This window comes from Ornithorhynchus anatinus, chromosome 8 (genome assembly GCF_004115215.2).
Source record: "Ornithorhynchus anatinus isolate Pmale09 chromosome 8, mOrnAna1.pri.v4, whole genome shotgun sequence".
Classification (NCBI taxonomy): domain Eukaryota; kingdom Metazoa; phylum Chordata; class Mammalia; order Monotremata; family Ornithorhynchidae; genus Ornithorhynchus; species Ornithorhynchus anatinus.
In genome coordinates this window covers 68495366-68517147 of record NC_041735.1, presented here as the reverse complement: position 1 = coordinate 68517147, position 21782 = coordinate 68495366, and the positions used below count along the sequence as shown (strand labels likewise).

Sequence of the window (21782 nt, the reverse complement as noted above, 5' to 3'; positions counted from 1 at the left end):
ATTTCCACACCTGGAAAACGGGGACCAAGAGTCCGAGCACCGAGTGGGGCGGGACCGTGTCCAACCTGGTTAACTTGTATCTAACCCGGTGCTTAGAACGGTGTCTGGTATAAAGTAAGTGCTTAACAAGTACCACAGAAAAAAAGGAGGCAGAGGTGGAAGAAGGAAAAAGAGGAGGAAGAGGAAGGAGAATTATAATAGCATTTGTTCAGCACTTACTATGTGCCGGGCACTAGACTCCTAACTAGACAGCGTGAGAAGGGAAAAGAGGAGGAGGAGGAAGAGAAGCCGGCGTATTTTCTGGGGCAAAGGGGGGCTGCCGGGCAGGAAGGTGCCAGCGGTGGGAGAGGGTGGGGTCTCGGGGGTCTCGGGGGGCCTGGGGGGGCCGGGGAAGGCGGGGGGGCGTCGGACATTACCCGTGAGCGGCGGTGGTGCGGTCGGCCCGGAGCACGTCGAACAGGTAGAGCTCCTTCAGCAGGCGCTCGCTCTCTTCCGCCGCCGCCTCCGCCGAGGGGGCCTGAGGGAACCAGGATGGCCGGGCTGGGACCCCCGTCCCAGCCCCCGGCCGTTACCCGGGCCACCGGGGCCCACCCCCCGCCGGAGATCCGACGGGGAAGGAGCCGTACCCCAGATCCCCTCTGAACGGCTTACCGAGAAAAAACAGACTGGAAGCTTCTAGCGGGCGGGGCGCGTAGCTCGTATCGTGCTCTCCCAAGTACTCGGTACAGTGCTCTCCCACTCCCATCCCCCGACTCGCTCCCTTTGCTCTCCCCACCTCACAGCATTTATCTCCGTATCTTCATTTCATTTAATTTACCGATGGCTGTTCACTTGTACCGACGTCCCTCACCCCCAACCCCAGACTGTGAGCGTGTTGAGGGCAGGGATATTCTCTCTTTAATAATAATAATAATAATAATAATGTTGGTATTCGTTAAGCGCTTACTATGCGCAGGGCACTGTTCTAAGCGCTGGGGGAGACACAGGGTCGTCAGGTTGTCCCCCGTGAGGCTCACAGTTAATCCCCATTTTACAGATGAGGTCACTGAGGCCCAGAGAAGTGAAGTGACTTGCCCACGGTCACCCAGCTGACGAGAGGCAGAGCCGGGATTCGAACCCATGACCTCGGACTCCCGAGCCCGGGCTCTTTCCACTGAGCCACGCTGCTTCTCTGTTTATCTCTTTATTGCTGTACTGTACTTTCCCAGGCGCTTAGTACAGTGCTCTGCACACAGTAAGCGCTCAATAAATAGGACTGAATGAATGCTCCGCACACAGGAGGGTAGGAATTGTGTCTACAATCGCGCTCAAGCGCTCAGTACAGTGCTCTGGCAAGGACCACAGAACTTATCTATTACCTACTACCTCTCCCAAGCCTTTAGTTCACTGCTCTCATCCGCAAAGGTACTTACTGAACGCTTACTCTGTGCGGAGCACTGTACTAAGCGCTCGGGAGAGCAGGGTCGGTAGACACGTTCCCTGCCCTCAAAGAGCTTCCAGTCCAGAGCGAGGAGCTGGACATTATCGTGAATAAATAATCATCCCGCACACGGGAGACTGCAAGTCCTTCGAGGGCAGGGATCGGGATTGCCAACTCCCACGCTCTGCTTTTCATCCAGAAGGTGCTCGATAAATAATACTAATGAATAATTGTGGTATTTGATAGGCACCGTACTAAGCGCCGGGCAGAGAAGCAGCTTGGGAGTCAGCGGTCACGGATTCTAATCCCGGCTCCGCCGCCTGTCAGCCGAGTGACTTTGGGTAAGTCGCTTCACTTCGCTGGGCCTCCAGTGACCTCATCTGTAAAATGGAGATGAAGACGGTGAGCCCCACGTGGGACGACCTCATCACCCTGTATCCCCGCCCAGCGCTTAGAACAGTGCTTCGCCCGTAGGTAAGCGCTCACACCCGCCATCGTTATACCATTCTAGAAGCAGATCGGGTTGGACGCGATTTGGAACCCAGGTCCTCCGACTCCCGGGCCCGGGCTCCGTCCACTCGCCGCGCCCGCCGTGACTCACCTTGTGGAAGTAGATGTAGCCTTGCGTGAGTTCGTCGGAGCCCTCGCCGGAGAAGATCACCACGCTGTCCGTGTTCTTCCGGATGTACTGCGACACCAGGTACATGCCTGGGGGCGGAGAGACCGGCCCGGCCCCCTATTTATTGAGCGCTCACTGGGCTAAGCGCTTGGGAGAGGACGATTCCACAAGAAACGGACGCCTTCCCTGCCCACGGCCGGCTCGCCGGCTGTTTTTTCTATCGGACTTTCCCATGCTCGGCACACGCTAAGCGCTCAATAAATAGGACCGAATGAATGTACCGTAGTTTCCCAAGGGCTTAGGGCAGTGTTCTGCACACAGTGAGCGCTCAATAGGACCGAATGAGTGTACCGTAGTTTCCCAAGCGCTTAGGGCAGTGTTCTGCACACAGTAAGCGCTCGACAAATAGGACGGACTGATTTTTCACCTTTCCAAAAGCCCCGTCGCTAACATGATGATAATATTCGTTGAGCACTATGTGCCAAGCACTCTTCGAAGCGCTGGGGTGGATACGAGGTAATCAGGTTGTCCACGGGGACAAGCTAGAGAAGCAGCGTGGCTCGGCGGAAAGAGCCCGGGCTTGGGAGTCAGAGGTCATGGGTTCGAATCCCCGGCTCCGCCACCTGTCAGCTGTGCGACTTTGGGCAGGCCACTTCACTTCTCTGGGCCTCGGTCCCTCATCTGTAAAATGGGGATGAAGACTGCGAGGCTCAAGTGGGACGACCTCACCTCATTACCCCCGTATCTCCCCAGTGCTTAGAACAGTGCTCGGCACACAGTAAGCCACTCGTCAGCTGTGTGACTGTGGGCAAGTCACTTCGCTTCTCTGTGCCTCACTTCCCTCATCTGTCAAATGGGGATTAAAACTGTGAGCCCTACGTGGGACCACCTGATGACCCTGTACCTCCCCCGGCGCTTAGAACAGTGCTCGGCACATAGTAAGCGCTTCACAAATACCAACATTATTATTATCATTAACAAGCTGCCTTTCTTAATGACCGTCTGTGATCCCGCGAACAACAAAAAGGAAGAGACAGGTGAAGGCGCTGACGGGCCTCTACCTGAGACAGGTGAGTGTGGGCCCGTGGGGGTGGAGGGAGGCGGATTTGTCTCCCTGATCTACCCGGGACGGGCCTGGACCGATCCGTGACTGCCACGTGGAGCCCCAGGTGCCACACCTAAGGCCGGTAGATAAAAGCCGGAAGGACGCCGACGGCACGTGGATTGGAAACAGAAAGACGAAGCGTCGGCAGAAGGGGCTCCTTTGCCCGCGACCGGTACCAGGACCCCGGCGGAGAGGAGGGAGGACGTGAGTACGCGTCACTCCCTCGCCCGCCGGTAAAACTCAGCAAAAAAAACTTTCCACGTTAACCTTGGCCATCACAGTGCGGTTCGACTTCTACTACGTGTCACCGGCGGCTCCCCCGTCACTGGCAGGGACGGTCTCGATCTGTTGCCGAATCGTCCATTCCAAGCGCTCAGTCCAGTGCTCCGCACATAGTAAGCGCCCAATAAGTACTACCTGAATGAATGAAAGCCCCGGTCGGTTCGAACCGGGGCTCGCGACCTCAGTCTTGATCCCCGTCTTCCCAGATGAGGTGACTGAGGCCCAGAGAAGTGAAGCGACCCGCCGGAAGTCACACGGGAGACAGGTGGCGAGGCCGGGATCAGAAGCCACGTCCTCCGATTCCCAAGCCCGGGCTGTCGCCGCCAGGCCCGTGCCGCTTCGCTACCGACTGCAGCTGAGCTCTCTCTCCCGCTCCCCCGGTTCCCGTACGAATCCGCCCGTGTCCGCCGTTATCCGGTCCGTTGTCCTTACCCACGGCGCACGCACTGTCGTGATGTCGTACGTCTCCAGGCTAAAATGACCTCGTCCAGGGCTTGGATGCCTTCCTTGGCGTCGAATATCACCTCGTGGTGCTCGCTCCCGATATGAGACGCCACCTGGGGAGGGGGGAGGAGAATAATAATCATTATGCTATCTATTAGGCGCTTAGTACGGCGCTTTGCACGCAGTTAGCGCTCGGGGAATAAGGTTAATAAATACTATGAGCCAGGGACCGTACTGAGTGCCGGGGGGGGGGAGGAGGGCGGATACAAGCAAATCGGGGCGGACGCAGTCCCTGTCCCACCTGGGGCTCGGGGTCCCAAGCCTATATTCCAAGCGCTCAGTACAGCGCTCTGCACATAGTAAGCGCTCAATAAATACGACCGAATGAACCGACGAGGGAACTGAGGCCCAAGAGAAGTGAAGTGACTGGCCCAAGGTCGCCCAGCGGACAAGCGGCGGAGGCGGGATCGGAACCCAGGTCCTTCCGACGCCCGGGCACGATCGACCGGGCCGGAGCCGAAGACCCCGAACCCCGGGGTCGCCCCCCCCCCCCCCCACGGGCCCACGGGGAGGTCGGAGGCCACGGGGTCACCCGGCAGGACCAGAGGCGGAACCCCGACTGACCTTCCGGGCTGCCAGCAGGTCGGGACTGTCTTCCATGCCGATGGCAAACGTCTGCAAGGGATACGGTAATTTCCGCTCCTTGATCTGTTTCAGCAGAACGGCGGCCACCAAGCTCGAGTCCAAGCCTCCTGCCGGAAAGAGGCGGGGCCCCGTCAGCCCCGGGGGAAATGCAAAGGGAACCGTGGGGCCTCGGGCCGCGGGCAGCGGAGTCGAGCCGGGCTCAAGTTGGCTCCTGGAAGCAAGGGGCCAAGCACGGTGGCCCAGCGGTTGGGAAGGGCGTGAGAGGAGGACGGACAACGCGGGACGCCCAAGGAGCTGCCGGACGGGTGTGGGAAGTGGACGGACAACGGCGGGACACCCAAGCAGCTGCCGGACGGGGTGTGGGAGGAGGATGGTCAACGGCGGGATACCCCAGCAGCTGCCGGACGGGGGTGTGGGAGGAGATGGGAAACACTTCTCACTCTAGGCCTCGAGGCCGTCCATCCCCTCGCCCCCTCCTACCTCTCCTCCCTTCTCTCTTTCCACCGCCGCCCCCGCGCGCTCCGCTCTCTCCGCCGCCCGCCCCCTCGCCGTCCCCCCTCCTCGCCCGTCCCGCCGTCGACCCCCGGGCCGCGTCCTCCCGCGCTCCCGGGAACGGCCCTCCCTCCTCGCCTCCGCCGAACTCATTCTCTTCCCCTCTTGCAAAACCGTACTTAGGAGCTCAACCTCCTCCGAGAGGCCTTCCCACGCTGAGCTCCCTTCTCCTCCGCTCCGTCTACCCCCCCTTCACCTCTCCGCGGCTAAACCCTCTTCTCCCCGCTTTCCCTCCGCTCCTCCCCCTCTCCCGTCCCATCCCCTCGGCGCCGTACTCGTCCGCTCGACCGTATAGATCTTCATCACCCTATTTATCTTAACGAGATGTCCATCGCCTCGATTCTATTCATCTGCTATCGTTTTAACGAGACGTCCATCCCCTCGATTCTATCCATCGCCATCGTTCTCGTCCGTCCGTCTCCCCCGATCGGACCGTGAGCCCGTCGAAGGGCGGGGACCGTCTCTATCTGTTTCCGATTTGTCCGTTCCAAGCGCTCGGTCCAGTGCTCTGCACGTAGTAGGCGCTCAATAAATACTATTGAATGAAAAAAGCGGGATAACCAAGCCGCTGTCGGGAAGGACACGACGGAGGAATGGATGCCGGCAGGATGCCAGCCGCCGGGCGGGATGCGTGAAGAGTGGACGACAAGAGGCTACCCAAACAGCTGCCGGGAGGGATGTGAGAGGAGAACGGACGTCGGCAGAAGGTGAGGAGAGAGGACCACGGCTTCCAGACCCCTTCCGGGAAGGGAGCGGGGATTTCGGGAAGGCGAAGCCCGGGATGGGCTTCCAGGGCCGACGGGCCCGAAAGCCACCATCCTGGATCTCCTCGGCCCCGACGGAGGCCGGAATGAGCGAGGTCGGGGAGGCTCCCCGGCTCTGCCGGGGGACGGGGGGGGGGGGGGGACGGTCCCCGTCCCCGGGGGGGTGGGGGCAAAGGGCGGGGACCGTCTCTATCTGTTACCGATTTGTCCATTCCAAGCGCTTAGTACAGTGCTCTGCACCTAGTAAGCGCTCAATAAATACTACTGAATTCCGCAAAGGAAGATATCTGGAGTCGGGGCCCTCACCTGACAAGAGGCAGCCGATCCTCCGCTCGGTCATCAGGCGCTTCCGAACGGCATTCTCGAACAGCAGCCGGATGTTGCCCTTCACCGTTTCCGGTTCGAACCCTGAGAACCGACCGACGGATGGGATCGAATGGGAGGCCCCTACGAACCCAGCACTGTACTGAGCGCCGGGGAGAGTACGACAGTAAGCAGACGCCATCCCCCACTCTCAAGGAGGCTCCCGGTCCACTGAGTGCAGAGCAGCGTGCTGAGCGCCGGGGAGGGTACGACGGTGAGCCGACACGACCCCCACCCTCAAGGAGCTTCCAGTCTACTGTGGGCAGAGCAGCGTACCGAGCGCTCGGGAGAGTACGAGAGTTAGGAGGCGCTATCTCTGCCCTCGAGAAGCTCTAATATGGGAAGAGCAGTGTAACGAGCGCCCGGGAGAGTACAACAGAATTAGCAGACACGATCCCTATCCTCGAGGATCTTCCAGTCTGTGTGCAGAGCGCTGTACTGAGCGCTTGGGAGAGAAAAATAGAAGCAACAGACGCGATCCCTACCAAAGAAGCTTCCGGTCTACTGGGTGCAGAGGACTGTACTGAGCTCTTGGGAGAGAACGACTGAGTCAGCAGACACGATCGTGTATAAATGTACATACTTTTAATTCTATTTATTTATATTAATGCTATGCATATAGCTGTAATTCTATTTATTTCTACTGATGCTAATGATACCCGTTTACTTGTTTCGATGCCTGTCTCCCCGCTTCTAGACCGTGAGCCTGTTGCGGGCAGGGACGGTCTCCATTTGTTGCCAAACTGTACTTTCCAAGTGCTCGGTACAGTGCTCTGCACGCGGTGAGCGCTCAATAAATACGATCGAAGAATAATAATAATAACGGTGGTATTAAGTGCTTACTATGTGCCAAGCGCTGGTCTAGGCGCTGGGGTAGATACAGGGGAATCAGGTTGTCCCACGTGAGGCTCACAGTCTTCATCCCCATTTTACAGATGAGGTCGCTGAGGCCCAGAGGGGTGGATAACAATAATAATAATGACGACGGGATTGGTTAAGCGCTTACTATGTGCCGAGCACCGTTCTAAGCGCCGGGAGTAATGACGATGGTATTGTTAAGCGCTTACTACGTGGGATGGATTCAAGGTCATCAGGTCGTCCCCCGCGGGGCTCAGTCTTCACCCCCATTTCCACATGAGGTCACCGAGGCCCCAGAGAAGTGAAGGGACCGGCCCAAGATCCCACCAGCGGGCAAGTGGCGGGGCCGGGATTGGAACCCGTGACCTGGCGAGGAGGTACCTGAGGACAGAGGGTCCCCGGCGCCGATAGCGGGTGTGGAGGGGCTGGTGCCGGGAGCTGTGGTATTTGACGGTTTCCACGGTGACCACCTTTCCGCTGGGCTTCAGGTCGAGCACCTCGTAGTGTCCAGGGGGGAAGGGGTCCACCCTGGGGGCTCCGCCATGGAGTGCTTCAGATCCAGCAGACCTGCGGGGGCCATCGGAGCCGCCAAGGCCGTCTGTCACAACGCCGGACACCCCCCTCCCTCCCCTCCTCCCTTTCCCCTCGCTCCCATTCACTCCTCCATTCATGCGATGGTATCTACTGAGCGCTTACCGGGCGCCGAGCACTGTACTACGCGCTTGGGCAAGTACGATACGGTGATAAGGCGCGACGATCCCCGCCCACGACAAGCTCACGGTCCAAAGGGCTGGCCAGGGAACGTCGAGCTGTCCCGGGGAAATGGACTCCCGGACACAGCCGGTCGTATCTACTAAGCGCTGGGGCGTGCAGAGCACTGTACTAAGCGCTTGGCGAGTAGAAGAACAATAAACGGACACATTCCCCGCCCGCAAGGAGCTGCCAGTCTAGACCACCCCCCGACCACTGCCAGCCTCCAGTGACCCGGCAGGGCACGGGACGCTTCCTGGACAAGTTGGATGATGAATGATTTGGACCGGAGAAGAAAGCGCAGAGCTAACGCAAGGTAGGTGGATGATGACGATGATGATGATAATTATAATGATAATCGCGGTACATTTTAGCCCTCTGTGCCAGCACTGTGCTAAGTGCTGGGGTAGATACAAGAGAAGCAGCGTGGCTAGAGCCCGGGCCTGGGAGGCAGGGGCCTCATCCCGGCTCTGCCGCTCGTCTGCTGGGTGACCTCAGGCAAGTCACTGAACTTCTCTGGGCCTCACTTCCCTCATCTGTAAAATGGGGATTAAGAGCGTGAAACCCCATGTGGGACAGGGACTGGGTCCAACCTGATTAGCTCGTAGCTACCCCGGTGCTGGGGACAGTGCCTGGCGGAGAGTGAGCACTTAATGGAGGGGGAGAGAGAGTGAGAAGGAGAGTGAGTGAGAATGAGAGAGGAGAAAGAGGAGAGAGGAGGAGGAGAGAGAGAAGAGGCAGAGATAGAGAGAAGGAGAGAGAGGTGAGAGAGAGAAGAGAGAGACGAGAGAGAAAAGAGAAGAGATAGCCAGAAGGACAGAAAGGTGAGAAAGAAAAGAGGAGAGAGAGAAAGGGAAGGAGAGAGGAAAGAGAGAGAGACAGAGAGGAGGAGAAAGAAGTGAGGAGAGAGGAAAGAGTGGAGAGAGAAGAGATAGAGAGAGGAAGAGGAGAGAGGAGAGGAAAGAGAGAAGAGACAGAGATAGAGAAGGAGAGAGGCGAGAGGAAAGAGAGGCGAGAGATGGGAGGAGAGGAAAGAGTGGAGAGAGAAGAGAGAGGAAGAGAGAAGAGACAGAGGGTAGAGAAGGAGGAGAGGCCGAGAGGAAAGGAGAGCGAGAGAGCGGAGAGAGAGAGGAGAGAGAGGAAAGAGAGAAGAGACAGAGAGAAGGAGAGAGGTGAGGAGAGAAGAGAGAGGAAAGAAAGGAGAGAGAGAGAGAGAGAGAGAGGAGAAAGAGAAGAGAGAGGAAGAGAGAAGAGACCGACAGAGAGGAGAGAGGTGAGAGGATGAGAGATGGGAGGAGACAGAGGAAGAGGAGAGAAGAGAGAGGAAAGAGAGAAGTGACAGAGAGAGAGAGAGAAGGGGAGAGAGAAAGAGGAGAGAAGGACAGAGAAAATAATGTCCCAGACTGGACTCACAGTCCAAACAGCATTCATTCATCCGGTCGGTCACACGTATTGAGCGCTTACTGTGAGCAAAGCACTCTACTAAGCTCAGAATGAGAAAATAGGTATTGAATCTCCCATTTTCCGGATGAGAGACCCGAGAAGTTGGTGGCCAAGGGGAGGAGCCGGGCTGAGAGTCCCAGGCCTGTGCTCCATCCATCAGGGCCGCGCTGCTTCTCGCCCCACCCCAGGGCCTCAGGCCACCTACCCTCCCCCACCACCCACACAACTGGGTCAACTGAGAGCGGGGAGAGGCCCCGCCCCCCCACAGTCATAAACAATAAGAAGCGTGGGGTCCGCATTCAGCGTCTACTATGTACCGAGCACTGTACTAAGCGCTGGAGTAGATACGGGGCCGGGGAGCGGCCCCGTGTGGTGGAGAGAAGCCCGGGCCTGGGAGTCAGAGCAAGTCACTACACTTAATAATAATAATGTTGGGATTTGTTAAGCGCTCGCTACATGCCAAGCACCGTTCGAAGCGCTGGGGTGGATACGAGGTCATCAGGTTGGACGCCGTCGCTTGTCCCACACGGGGCTCACAGTCTTACTCTCCCCATTCTCCAGACGAGGCATCTGAGGCCCAGAGAAGTGAAGCGCCTTGCCCGCGGTCACACAGCGGCCGAGCGGCGGAGCCGAGATTAGGACCCTCGGCCTGCCGACCGCCACCTACTGGGCCGCGCTGCTTCTCGCCTCTGGGCCTCGGTTCCCTGGTAACGATGACGGCGTTTAAGCGCTTACTACGTGCAGAGCACCGCTCTAAGCGCCGGGGAGGACACGAGGCGGTCGGGATGTCCCACGGGGGCCGACGGTCTTCATCCCCATTTTCCAGATGAGACCACTGAGGCCCCGAGACGGGAAGCGACTCGCCCGAAGTCACCCGGCTGACCGGCATCCGCACCCACGTCCTCTGACTCCGCAGCCCGGGCTCCTGCCCCCGGGCGACGCCGCTTCTCACAGAAGGGTACGGAGACCGCGAGCCCCACGCGGGACGGGGCCCGCGCCCAACCCCATCCGCCCCGCAGCGCCGCGGCGCTCAGTACGGCGTCCGGTACACGGTAGGCGCTTCGGGGAGGCCGTGGTTATTACAGAAAGCTGCAGCCGGTGTCCCAACCCCGTCCGGCCCCGCCGCGCGCGGCCTCCGTCCCCCAGGCCGGACGCACCTTGCCTCGGAGCACACGGCCAGGAAGCCGTCGGTCGGTGAGCAGCCGGAACATGGGGCGACGCCGAAGGCGTCCCGGCCGAGGAGGGGAGCTTGCGTTGGCCGTGTCCAGCAGCACGAAGGCGAAGACCCCGTCCAGCAAGGCGGCCGTCCGCTCCGCCCCGCCTCGGGCGTACAGGTGGCAGGATGGACCCTCGCCGTCCACCAGGCGTCTGGCACTCGAAGCCGAAGTGCTCCTGCAGCTACGACACGGAAAGATGGAGCGGAGAAGCCGGGGGGGGGCTCTGCCAGCCGGCGGGGATCGTCGCCTCTTTAGGGCCGAGCCGTCCTCTCCCCGGCGGCCCCGCGCGGCGGTTGAGCGCTCAATACGCCTGAACAATGATTCAATCGCATCTAGCGGGCGTTCATTTGCTGCGGAGCACCGGACCGGGCCCCTGGCGAGAGCACCGGACCGAGCCCAGGGAAAGCAGCGTGGCCTCGGGTGGAAAGAGCCCCGACTCGGGAGTCAGGGGGTCGTGGGGTTCGAATCCCGGCTCTAGCCACTCGTCAGCCGGCGTGACCGGGGGCGAGTCACTTTCACTTCTCTGGGCCTCGGTGACCTCATCCGGAAAATGGGACCGAAGACTGGGAGCCTCACGTGGACGACCTCATTCCGGCCCTATCTCCCCCAGTGCTCTAGACCAGTGCCCCGCACGTAGTAAGCGCTTAACAAACACCAACATCATTATTATTATCGTAACAATAAACAGACACACACCCTGCTCACAGCGAGCGTAAGGTCTAGAGCGGAGACCGACATCCATGATGATAATAATAATTATTATTATCGTGTTCGTTAAGCAGTTACTAGAATAACGGCATTCGTTTAAGCGCTCACTTTGCGCCAGGCACTGTTCTAAGCGCTGGGGCGGATAGAGGCAAATCGGGGTTGGACCCCCATCCCCGGCCCACGGTGAGGCTGGCGGTCTCCATCCCCATTTTTCCAGATGTGCCAAAATACTTACTACGTGCCAAACTGTTCTAAGCGCTGGGGAGGGGAATAATAAGAATAATGATGACGTTGGAATCTGTTAAGCGCTTACTCTGTGCAGAAGCACCGTTCTAAGCGCTGGGGGAGATGCAGGGTCATCAGCTCGTCCCACGTGGGGCTCACAGTCTCCGTCCCCATTTTCCAGATGAGGGTACCGAGCCACAGAAGTGAAGTGACTCGCCCACCGTCACGCAAGCCGTCAAGTGGCAGGGCCGGGATTAGAACCCGTGACCTTCCGACTCCCAGGCCCGGGCTCGAGGCGCTAGCCCCCGCTGCTTCTATACGAATCAACAGATGACAGATCTGGGCACCGGGTGGGTGTGGGGCTGGGAGGCGGCGGTGAATAATTGTGAATAAATCAACTGATATTTAACTCACTGCCTTCTGTACATCTCTAACTTACTGCTACTAATGCCCGTCTCTCCGTCCAGACCAGTAAGCTCGTTGCGGACGGGGGAAGGTGTCCTTCATAGTGCTCCGTTGGATTCTCCCAAGCGCTTAGTACGACATTCTGCCCACGGTAAGTGCTCAAGAAATACGACTGACTGATTGATTGACAACGAGACGCTCCCCCGTCCTGCAATAATTAAGATGGCATTTTGTTGAGGGCTTCACTATGTCCCAAGCACCGTACCTGAGCGTTGAGACTGAGCTCGCTGAGGACAGGAATCGTGCCCGTAACTCTCCTGTACTTTCACAAGTGAGAAGCAGCTTCCCCCATCTCCCTCCGCTCCTCCCCCCGTCCCTTCCCGTCCCCTCGGCGCCGCACTCGTCCGCTCGACCGTATATATTTTCATCACCCTACTTATTCTGTTAATGAGACGTACCATCGCCTCAGATTCCATTCGGCCGCCATCGTTTTTACGAGACGTCCTTCCCCTCGACTCTGTCCGTCGCCGTCGTTCTCGTCCGTCCGTCTCCCCCGATCGGACCGGGAGCCCGTCGGACGGCGGGGACCGTCTCTATCTGCCGCCGACTCGTTCGCTCCGAGCGCTCGGTCCGGGGCTCTGCGCCTAGTAAGCGCTCAACGAATACTATTGAATGAATGAATGAATGAATGAATGAATGAATGGCCCATTGGATGGAGCCCGGGCCTGGGAGTCAGAAGGACCTGGGTTCTAATCCCGGCTCCGCCTCTAGTCTGCTGGGTGACCTTGGGCCAGTCACTTCCTTCTCCGGGCCTCCGTTCCCTCATCCGTCAAATTTCATTCGGTCGTGCACATTGAGCGCTTACTGCGCGCAGAGCGCCGGACGCTTGGAAAGAACGACGGGGATTAAGCCTGGGAGCCCCACGGGGACAGGGCTGCGTCCAACCCGATTATCTCCCATCTACCTCGGCGCTTAGCACAGTGCTGGCCCATAACAGATTCCGCTATCATTATTATTACCGTCAATCGGTCGGTGGTATTTATTAAGCCCTTACGTGCGCAGAGCAGCGTACTAAGCGCTTGGGAGAGAGGCGGCGCGGCTCAGTGGCAAGAGCCCGGGCTTGGGAGTCAGAGGTCACGGGTTCGAAGCCCGGCTCTGCCTCCTGTCAGCTGGGTGACCGTGGGCCAGTCGCTTCACTGGGCCTCAGCGCCCTCGTCTGTAAAACGGGGATGAAGACCGTGAGCCTCACGCGGGACGACCCGATGACCCCGGATCTCCCCCAGCGCTTAGAACGGCGCTCGCACACGGTGTAGCGGCTCAACAAATACCAGCATCGTTATTATTCCGACAACAGACCCGCCCCCCCCCCCCCCCCCCCCCGACGAGGTTGGCGTGGCCGGCGTCCCGCCCGCTGGCAGCGCTGGGTCGACGGTCCCCGCGGCCTGACGGGAAACGGGCGTCCGCCCCTACCTGTCTGTGGTTGTAGATTTCGCCGTTGTAGCAGAGCCACAGGTAAGGGAACTTCTTGACGCGAATGGGCTGCATCCCGTACAGCTGGTCAACCACGGCCAGCCGGTGGAAGCCGAAGCAGCAGTTGGTGAAGCCGTTGACGTTCTCGAAGCGGAAGGCGTCCGGCCCGCGGTGAGCGATCTTCATGGCGCTCAGACACTGCACCGACAGGCACTCGTCGCTCCCGAACAGCGCCCAGATGCCACACATGGTCGACCTGCAGCCGCGGACGGGCGCCGCCCACCCAGAGGGCGGCCCGCGGCGTTTACTGAGCGCTCGCCGCGTGCGCGGCGCCCTGCTAAGCGCTCGGGACGGAGGGTGCGGCAACAGAGGCCCGCCCGGGTCTGCCCGGGTGCGGGGCGCCGGACTGAGCTCTGGGCGGAGGGCGGGAAGACCGAGTTCATTCATTAATAATAATAATGATGCTGGTATCTGTTAAGCGCTTACTATGTGCCGAGCACCGTTCTAAGCGCTGGGGGGAGACACGGGGGAATCGGGTTGTCCCGCATGGGGCTCCCGGTCTTCATCCCCATTTTACAGATGAGGGAACTGAGGCACCGAGAAGTGAAGTGACTCGCCCACGGTCACACGGCTGACGAGTGGCCGAGCCGGGATTCGGACCCATGACCTCTGACTCCGAAGCCCGTGCTCTTTCCACTGAGCCACGCTGCTTCTCTAGAAATACTATTCATTCGATAGTATTTACTGAGCGCTCACGACGGGCAGAGCGCTGGGCTAAGCGCTTGACCCGAGCCCTCCGGGGGCCTTTCCAACCGGAATTCTTCCAGGGAAGAGTTGGCATAGAGGACGGCCTAGTGGGTGGAGCCCGGGCCTGGGAGTCACGAGGATCTGGGTTCTAATCCCCGCCCTGCCGCTCGTCTGTTTGGCAAGTCACTTGGCTTGCAATAATAATAAAGGCATCGGTTAAGCGTTTATTCCGTGCCGGGCACTGGACTAGGCGTATTCACCCCAGCACTTGGTATAGTGACTGACACATAGTAAGCACTTAAATACTACGATCATTCATTCGTTCATTCGATAGTATTTATTGAGCGCTTACTATGTGCAGAGCACTGTACTAAGCGCTTGGAATGGACAGATCGGTACCAGATAAGAGACGGTCGTTACTATTATTATTATCGCTTCACTTCTTTGGGCCTCACCCGTAATATGGGAATGAAGACTCGAGCCCCAAGTGGGGCGGGGAACTGCGTCCAACCTAATTAGCTTGTATCAACAGAGAAAGTGCTTAAGAAAGTGCTTAACCAATATCGTAATTAATTATTATTATTATTACTGCACTTCTCCGGGCCTCAGTGACCTCACCTGTAATATGGGGATGAAGACTGTGAGCCCCAAGTGACACAGGGACTGTGTCCCAAACTAATTTGCTCGTTTCGACATAATAAGCGCTTAACGAATACCGTGATTAATCATTATTATTATTATTATTACTGCACTTCTCCGGACCTCAGTGACCTCACCTGTAATACAGGGATGAAGACTGTGAGCCCCAAGTGGGACGGGGACTGCGTCCAAACTAATTAGCTCGTTTCGACACAATAAGTGCTTAACAAATACCATGATTAATCATTATTATTATTACTGCACTTCTCTGGGTCTCAGTGACCTCACCTGTAATATGGGGATGAAGACTGGGAGCCCCAAGTGGGACGGGGGACTGTGTCCACCCTAATTAGCTCGTTTCGACATAATGAGAGTGCTTAACGAATACCATAATTATTATTATTATTATTATTACTGCACTTCTCTGGGCCTCAGCGACCTCATCTGTAATATGGGGATGAAGTGGGACAGGGACTGGGTCCAGCCTAATTAGCTCATATTGATATAGTAAGTGCTTAACAAATACCATAATTACTTATTATTATTATTACTGCACCTCTCTGGGCCTCAGCGACCTCATCTGTAATATGGGGATGAAGTGGGACGGGGACTGGGTCCAGCCTAATTAGCTCATAGTGACATAATGAGTGCTTAACAAAAACCTTAATTATTATTATTATTACTACTGTGCCTCAGTGACCTCATCTGTAACATGGGGACGAAGACCGTGAGCCCCACGTGGGACAGGGACGGCGTCCAGCCTGAGGAGCTCGTCTCGACGTAGCAGGCGCTTAACCGATACCATGATTCATTTTCGTTATTATCACCGCACTTCTCCGGGCCTCAGTGACCTCATCCGTAAAATGGGGACGAGCCCCACGCGGGACGGGGCCTGGGTCCAACCCGATCTGCTCGCATTTTACAGAGTAAGCGCTTAACAAATACCGTGATTAATTCTGATTATTATTGCCGCACCTCTCCGGGCCTCAGTGACCTCGGCTGTAAAACGGGGACGAAGGCGGTGAGCCCCGCGGGGGCCAGGGACGGTGTCCGACCCCATCAGCCCGGCTCTACCCCGGCGCTTAGGACAGCGCTCGACGCGCGGTAAGCGCTTAACGGATACCGTCGGCGGCAAGTTACGAGTTGGCGCGGGAGCCACGGAGGGTATTTTATTCGCATTTCAAAGGCGACCAACCTCACAGCGAGTCCCGACGGGAAATCTGACAAGCCATTGCGGCTACAGACGCTGTTTGGAAATGTGAGTCCGTCTGGAATTTGGTGGACGGGAATCGTATCTACCGACCTGTCACCGTGGACTCTCCCAGGAGCTCAGTACAGTGCCCTGCACCCCGTAAGTGCTCAATATATACAATTGAATGAACCTGTATCTACCCCGGTGCCGAAAATGGTTGAAGTACTAAAATTATTAGGAGTCAGGTAAGGTGACCCCTCTCGGAGGTCCCACGCGCCTTCAAACGCACATATCCGCTTCCTCGAGTTGATTCAGAGGTATTTATTGAGCGCGTCCTATCAGCTCCGCCGCCTGTCAGCTCTGTGACTTTGGGCAAGTCGCTTACCCTCTCTGTGCCTCAGTGACCTCGTCAGTAAAATGGGGATGTAATAATAAAAATAACGTTGGTATTTGTTAAGCGCTCACTATGTGCCGAGCACTGTTCTCAGCGCTGGGGTAGACACGGGGGAATCGGGTGGTCCCCCGTGGGGCTCACGGTCTTCATCCCCATTTTACAGACGAGGTAACGGAGGCCCAGAGAAGCGAAGCGACTCGCCCACGGTCACACAGCTGGCAAGTGGCAGAGTCGGGATTCGAACCCGTGACCTCTGACTCCCAAGCCCGGGCTCTTTCCGCTGAGCCACGCTGCTTCCCCGGATCCCCGCCTGCTGATTCACCGACGCTCACTCTACTCCCGCCCCTGGCTCCTTCGGTGAGAACAGAGAGAGTCAGGAAAGAAGAGCCGTGAAAAGCCCCGCCTTGTGCGTCCTCCTCTTCCGGGAGACGGTCCCGGCTTCGGAATCGGGACACCTTCTCTGCTTCTGTTTATTACTACTAATAATAAGAGTGAGCAGCGTGGCTCAGTGGAAAGAGCCCGGGCTTGGGAGCCAGAGGTCATGGGTTCGAATCCCGCCTCTGCCACTTGCCAGCTGTGTGACTGGGGGCGAGTCGCTTCACTTCTCTGGGCCTCGGTAACCTCATCTGGAAAATAGGGATGAAGACCGTGAGCCCCACTTGGGACGACCTGATCCCCCTGTGTCTCCCCCAGCGCTTAGAACAGTGCTCTGCACAGAGGAAGCGCTTAACAAATACCAACATTATTATGATCATTAACTGTGGTACTCGTTAAGCGCTCGCTATGTGCCAGGCACTGCACTAAGCGCTGGGGTGGGTACAAGCAAATGGGGTTGGACCCAATCCCTGTCCCACGTGGGGCTCGCGGTCTCCACCCGCCCCTTTTCCAGCAGAGGGAACTGAGGCAGAGAGAAGTGAAGCGACTTGCCCGAGGTCACACAGCAGACAGGCGGCAGAGCCGGGATTCGAACCTGGGTCCTCCTGGCCGGGCCCGGACCGGGCAGCGGGAAGAAGCGCGGCCAGTCCCAGGTTGCCGGCTGGGTTACGTGGGCCAGGGGCCGGGGCCACCTGGGCAGTCTCTCAGGGCCCGGGGGGCGGGTGAGGGCGGGGATCCCGAGTGCAAATCCCTCCCCTCCCGGCTGGCCCCGGCCTTCCCCTCCCCGGCTCTCCGGATTTAGTCTAAGGACATGACGTACCGAATTCCAGATCCGCCATTTATTGATTTCTATTCACGTCTGTCTCCCCCTCTAGACCGTCAGCTCCTTGTGGGCTGGAAATGCCTCTTTATTACGCTACCGCACTCTCCCGAGCGCTTAGTAATAATAACGATGTTGGTATCTGTGAAGCGCTTACTCGGCGCCGGGCACTGTTCCAAGCGCTGGGGGAGATCCAGGGTCATCGGGTGGTCCCACGTGGGGCTCACGGTCTTCATCCCCATTTTCCAGATGAGGGAACTGAGGCCCAGAGAAGTGAAGTGGCTCGCCCACAGTCACCCGGCTGACAAGGGGCAGAGCCGGCATTCGAACCCATGACCTCTGGCTCCCGAGCCCGGCCTCTTTCCACTGAGCCGTGCTGCTTCTCTGCCCCGCACACGGTAAGTGCTCAGTAAAGGATTGAATGAACTAATCAATCCCCTCCCTCCCTCCACCCATCCTGGCTCCCCTCCCAGTGCACCCCGGCTCGCACGCTTTGCTTCTCTAACACCCCCCATTCACTCTCTCTCGCTTACCCCCCTCCCTCTTCACATTCAACAGACCACTAATAATAATAATAATAATAATAATGTTGGTATTTGTTAAGCGCTTCCCATGTGCCAAGCACTGTTCTAAGCACTGGGGGAGATACAGGGTCCTCAGGTGGTCCCACAGTCTTAACTCCCATTTTCCAGAGGAGGTCACTGAGGCACAGAGAAGTGAAGTGACTTGCCCAAAGTCACCCAGCTGACAGGTGGTGGAGCTGTGATTCAAACCCATGACCTCTGACTCCCTATATATATATATATGATGGCATTTGTTAAGCGCTTACTATGTGCAAAGCACTGTTCTAAGCGGTGGAGAGGATACAAGGTGATCAGGTTGTCCCACGTGAGGTTCCCAGTCTTCATCCCCATTTGACAGATGGGGTCACTGAGGCCCAGAGAAGTGAAGCGACCGGCCCGAAGTCACACAGCTGACAGAGCCGGGATTCGAACCCACGACCTCTGACTCCCAAGCCCGGCCTCTTTCCACGGAGCCCCGCTGGAATGAAGAAGGGACCGGAGCGGGGAGAGGCAGGAGGGAGGGAGATCCGAGAGGAGGCCGCTGATGCAATCATCGCGGCGGGTTACAAGCAAGCCCCTCTACACTCTAAACTCCCCGTGGGCAGGGAATTCATCAGTTTATTCTCCCGGCTTCGCCCGGACGTTTAGTACAGCGCCGTGTGCACAGTCGGGGTTCAATAAACACGTTTCCACCAATGTAGCTGATCAGGCGGGTCCCGGTCCCTGTCCCACGTGGGGCTCACGGTCTCCATCCCCCATTTTACAGCTGATTCACAGAGAAGTAAGAATAACAACGATGTCGGTATTTGTTAAGCGCCCGCTACGTGCCCAGCACCGTCCTAAGCGCTGGGGGAGACACAGGGTCATCGGGCTGTCCCGCGTGAGGCTCCCGGTTTTCATCCCCGTTTGACAGACGAGGGAGCTGAGGACCAGAGAAGTGAAGTGACCGGCCCAAGGTCACCCAGCAGAGAAGGGGCAGAGGCGGCATTAGAACCCGGGTCCTTCGGACTCCCGGGCCCGGCTCTGCCCACTAGGCCACGCTGCTTCTCCGTCCCCGTCTTCCAAGCCCTTCTGCAGTCACGTCTCCTCTAATCGAGCCATCAGTGGCATTTATCGAGCGCTCACCGCGTGCAGAGCACTATACTAAGCGCTTGGGAGACTCCACTACAACAATAAACAGACACGCTCCCTGCCCACAACAACCTTAGAGTCCAGAGGGGGAGACCGAGATCACGTATCGATAATTAGATATAATGATAATTAATAATCATGATATCCGTTAAGCGCTTACTATGTGCCAGGCACCGTTCTAAGCACTGGGGCGGACAGAAGATCGTCGGGTCGGACACGGTCCGACGGAGCCCGGCACATGGTAAGCGCTTAACAAATAGCATAGTAATTATTATTATTACTATTATTATTGTCTCTCTCCCTCCTTCGAGGCCGTGAGCACATGGTTGGGCAGAGATCGTCTCTATCCGTTGCTGAACTGTCCCTTCCAAGCGCTTAGTACAGTGCTCTGCACACAGTAAGCGCTCAGCGTGGCTCAGTGGCAAGAGCCCGGGCTTGGGAGTCAGAGGTCGTGGGTTCGATCCCAGCTCCGCCACTTAGCTGTGTGACCGTGGGCTAGTCGCTTCACTTCTCGGGGCCTCAGTTCCCTCATCTGGAAAACGGGGGTGGAGACTGTGAGCCCCACGTGGGACCACCTGATGACCCTGCGTCTAGCCCCTGCGCTTAGAACAGCGCTCGGCACATAGTAAGCGCTTAACAGATACCGACATTATCATTATCATGATTATTATTATTATTATTAAATGCGACCAAATGAATATTATTTTCTGTGCCTCGGTTCCCTCATCTGGGGACGAAGAGTGTGAGCCCCACGGGGGCCAGGGACCGGGTCAGACCCGATGACCTTGCGCCTACCCCAGCGCTCAGTACAGTATCGGGGACGTAGCAGGTACTAAGCGAATGCCACAATCATTGATATTATTCTCTGGGCCTCAGTTCCCTCACCTGTAAAAAAAATGGGAATTAAGATTGCGAGCCCCACGGGGGACCGGGACAGGGTCCGACCCGATCGACTTGTGTCTGTCCCGGCGCTCAGTACAGTGTCGGGCACGTAGTGAGCGCTCAACAAAGGCCACAGTTACGATTACTGTTCCCCGGGCCTCAGTTTCCTCACCTGTAGCAAATGGGGGTGAAGCGTGTGAGCCCCCCCGGGGGGCGGGGACCGGGTCCGACCCCATTCCTGTGGGTCTGTCCCGGCGCTCAGTACAGTGCCGGGCACATAGGAAGCGCTTAACCGACACCACTCCCTGGGCCTGGGTCTCCTCATCGGCACAAAACGGGAGTGAAGAGTGTGAGCCCCCCGGGGGGCGGGGACCGGGTCCGACCCCATTGACTTGTGTCTGTCCCGGCGCTCAGCACAGTGTCGGGCACGTCGTAAGCGCTCAACAAAGGCCACAGTGACGATTACTGTTCTCCGGGCCTCAGTTTCCTCACCTGTAAACAATGGGAGCGAAGCGTGTGAGCCCCCCGGGGGACGGGGACCGGGTCCGACCCCATTAGTTTGTGTCTGTCCCGGCGCTCAGTACAGGGCCGGGCACGTCGTAAGCGCTCAACAAAGGCCACAGTGACGATTACTGTGCCCCGGGCCTCAGTTTCCTCACCTGTAGCAAATGGGGCGAAGCGTTGCCGCCCGGGGGAGGGGGGCCGGGTCCGACCCCATTAGTTTGCGTCTGTCCCGGCGCTCAGTACGGTGCCGGGTACGTAGTAAGCGCTGACCGACACCACTCCCTGGGCCTCGGTGTCCTCGTCTGCGCAAGATGGGGGTGAAGCGTGTGAGCCCCCCGGGGGGCGGGGGCCGGGACCGACCCCATTCCTTCCTATGCACTCCAGCGCTCCGTACAGTGCCGGCTACGTAGGAAGCGCCTAACCGACACCAGTCCCTGGGCCTCGTCTCCTCTTCTGTCCAAAACGGGGGTGAGGAGTGTGAGCCCCCCGCCCCGGGGGCGGGGACGGGTCCGGCCCAGGCCTTCGCACCTAGCTCGGCGCTCGGTACGCTGCCGGGAATGTAGTAGGCGCTTCCCAAGCGGCACCGTGAAGATCGCCGCTGCCCGGGCCTCAGTTTCCTCCCCGGCGCCAAGGGTGGGGGAGGGGGGGGGATGGGCGGCGACGAGCCCCACGTGGGGCCGGGGCCCGGGGGCGTCCGGACCGCTCTCATGCGCCGTACTGAGCGCCGGGGCCCCGGGGACACCCGGACGGCCCGGGGCCTCAGTTTCCCGGGGGGGGAAGGGGGCCGGCGCTCAGTACAGAGGCGGGGATGGAGGGAGCGGGGGGGGGGGGGGAGGGGAAGGGGCGCCACGTGTTCCGAGGGGGCCCGGCTCCGCCCCGGAAGGGGAGCCCGGGGAGCCCCCCACCCCCCCCCCGCCCGAAATCGGGGGGTCCCCCGCACCCCCGACCCCCTACCTGCTCCTCCTCCTCCTCCTCCGCCTGGGCCTGCTCCTCCTCCTCCTCCTTCCTCCTTCCTCCTCCTCCTCCTCCCCCTCCGCACCACGTGCTCCCGCCCCTCCCCCCGATTGGGGGGGCCCCTCCCCCGCAACGCGGCCAAGAGGGAGGGGTCGGTGGGGGGGCCTGCCCTCCCCCTCCACGTGGTCAGGAGGGGAAGGGGCGGGGGGGGGGGGTCCTGCCCTTCCCCCCGGCCTGGGGGGGGGGGCTGGGGATGGATGGATGGATGGGGGGGGCTGGGGATGGATGGGGGGGGTCCCCTCCCTCCCCCC

The 21782-nt window shown here is 58.6% G+C and overlaps 1 protein-coding gene across 1 annotated transcript; it reads right to left on the bottom strand.

Annotated features, from left to right (window-relative positions):
- Nucleotides 1-412: 412 nt before the first annotated feature.
- LOC103168209 (asparagine synthetase [glutamine-hydrolyzing]-like) lies at nucleotides 413-21499 on the bottom strand. Its single transcript, XM_029070160.1, is given in 14 exon segments — nucleotides 413-517; nucleotides 2022-2128; nucleotides 2926-2937; nucleotides 3870-3905; nucleotides 3908-3983; nucleotides 4495-4622; nucleotides 6138-6262; nucleotides 7461-7602; nucleotides 8170-8180; nucleotides 10403-10497; nucleotides 10499-10606; nucleotides 10608-10643; nucleotides 13271-13526; nucleotides 21472-21499. Coding segments are annotated over 13 exon segments (1230 nt in total). The 5' UTR covers nucleotides 13520-13526; nucleotides 21472-21499.
- Nucleotides 21500-21782: the final 283 nt, after the last annotated feature.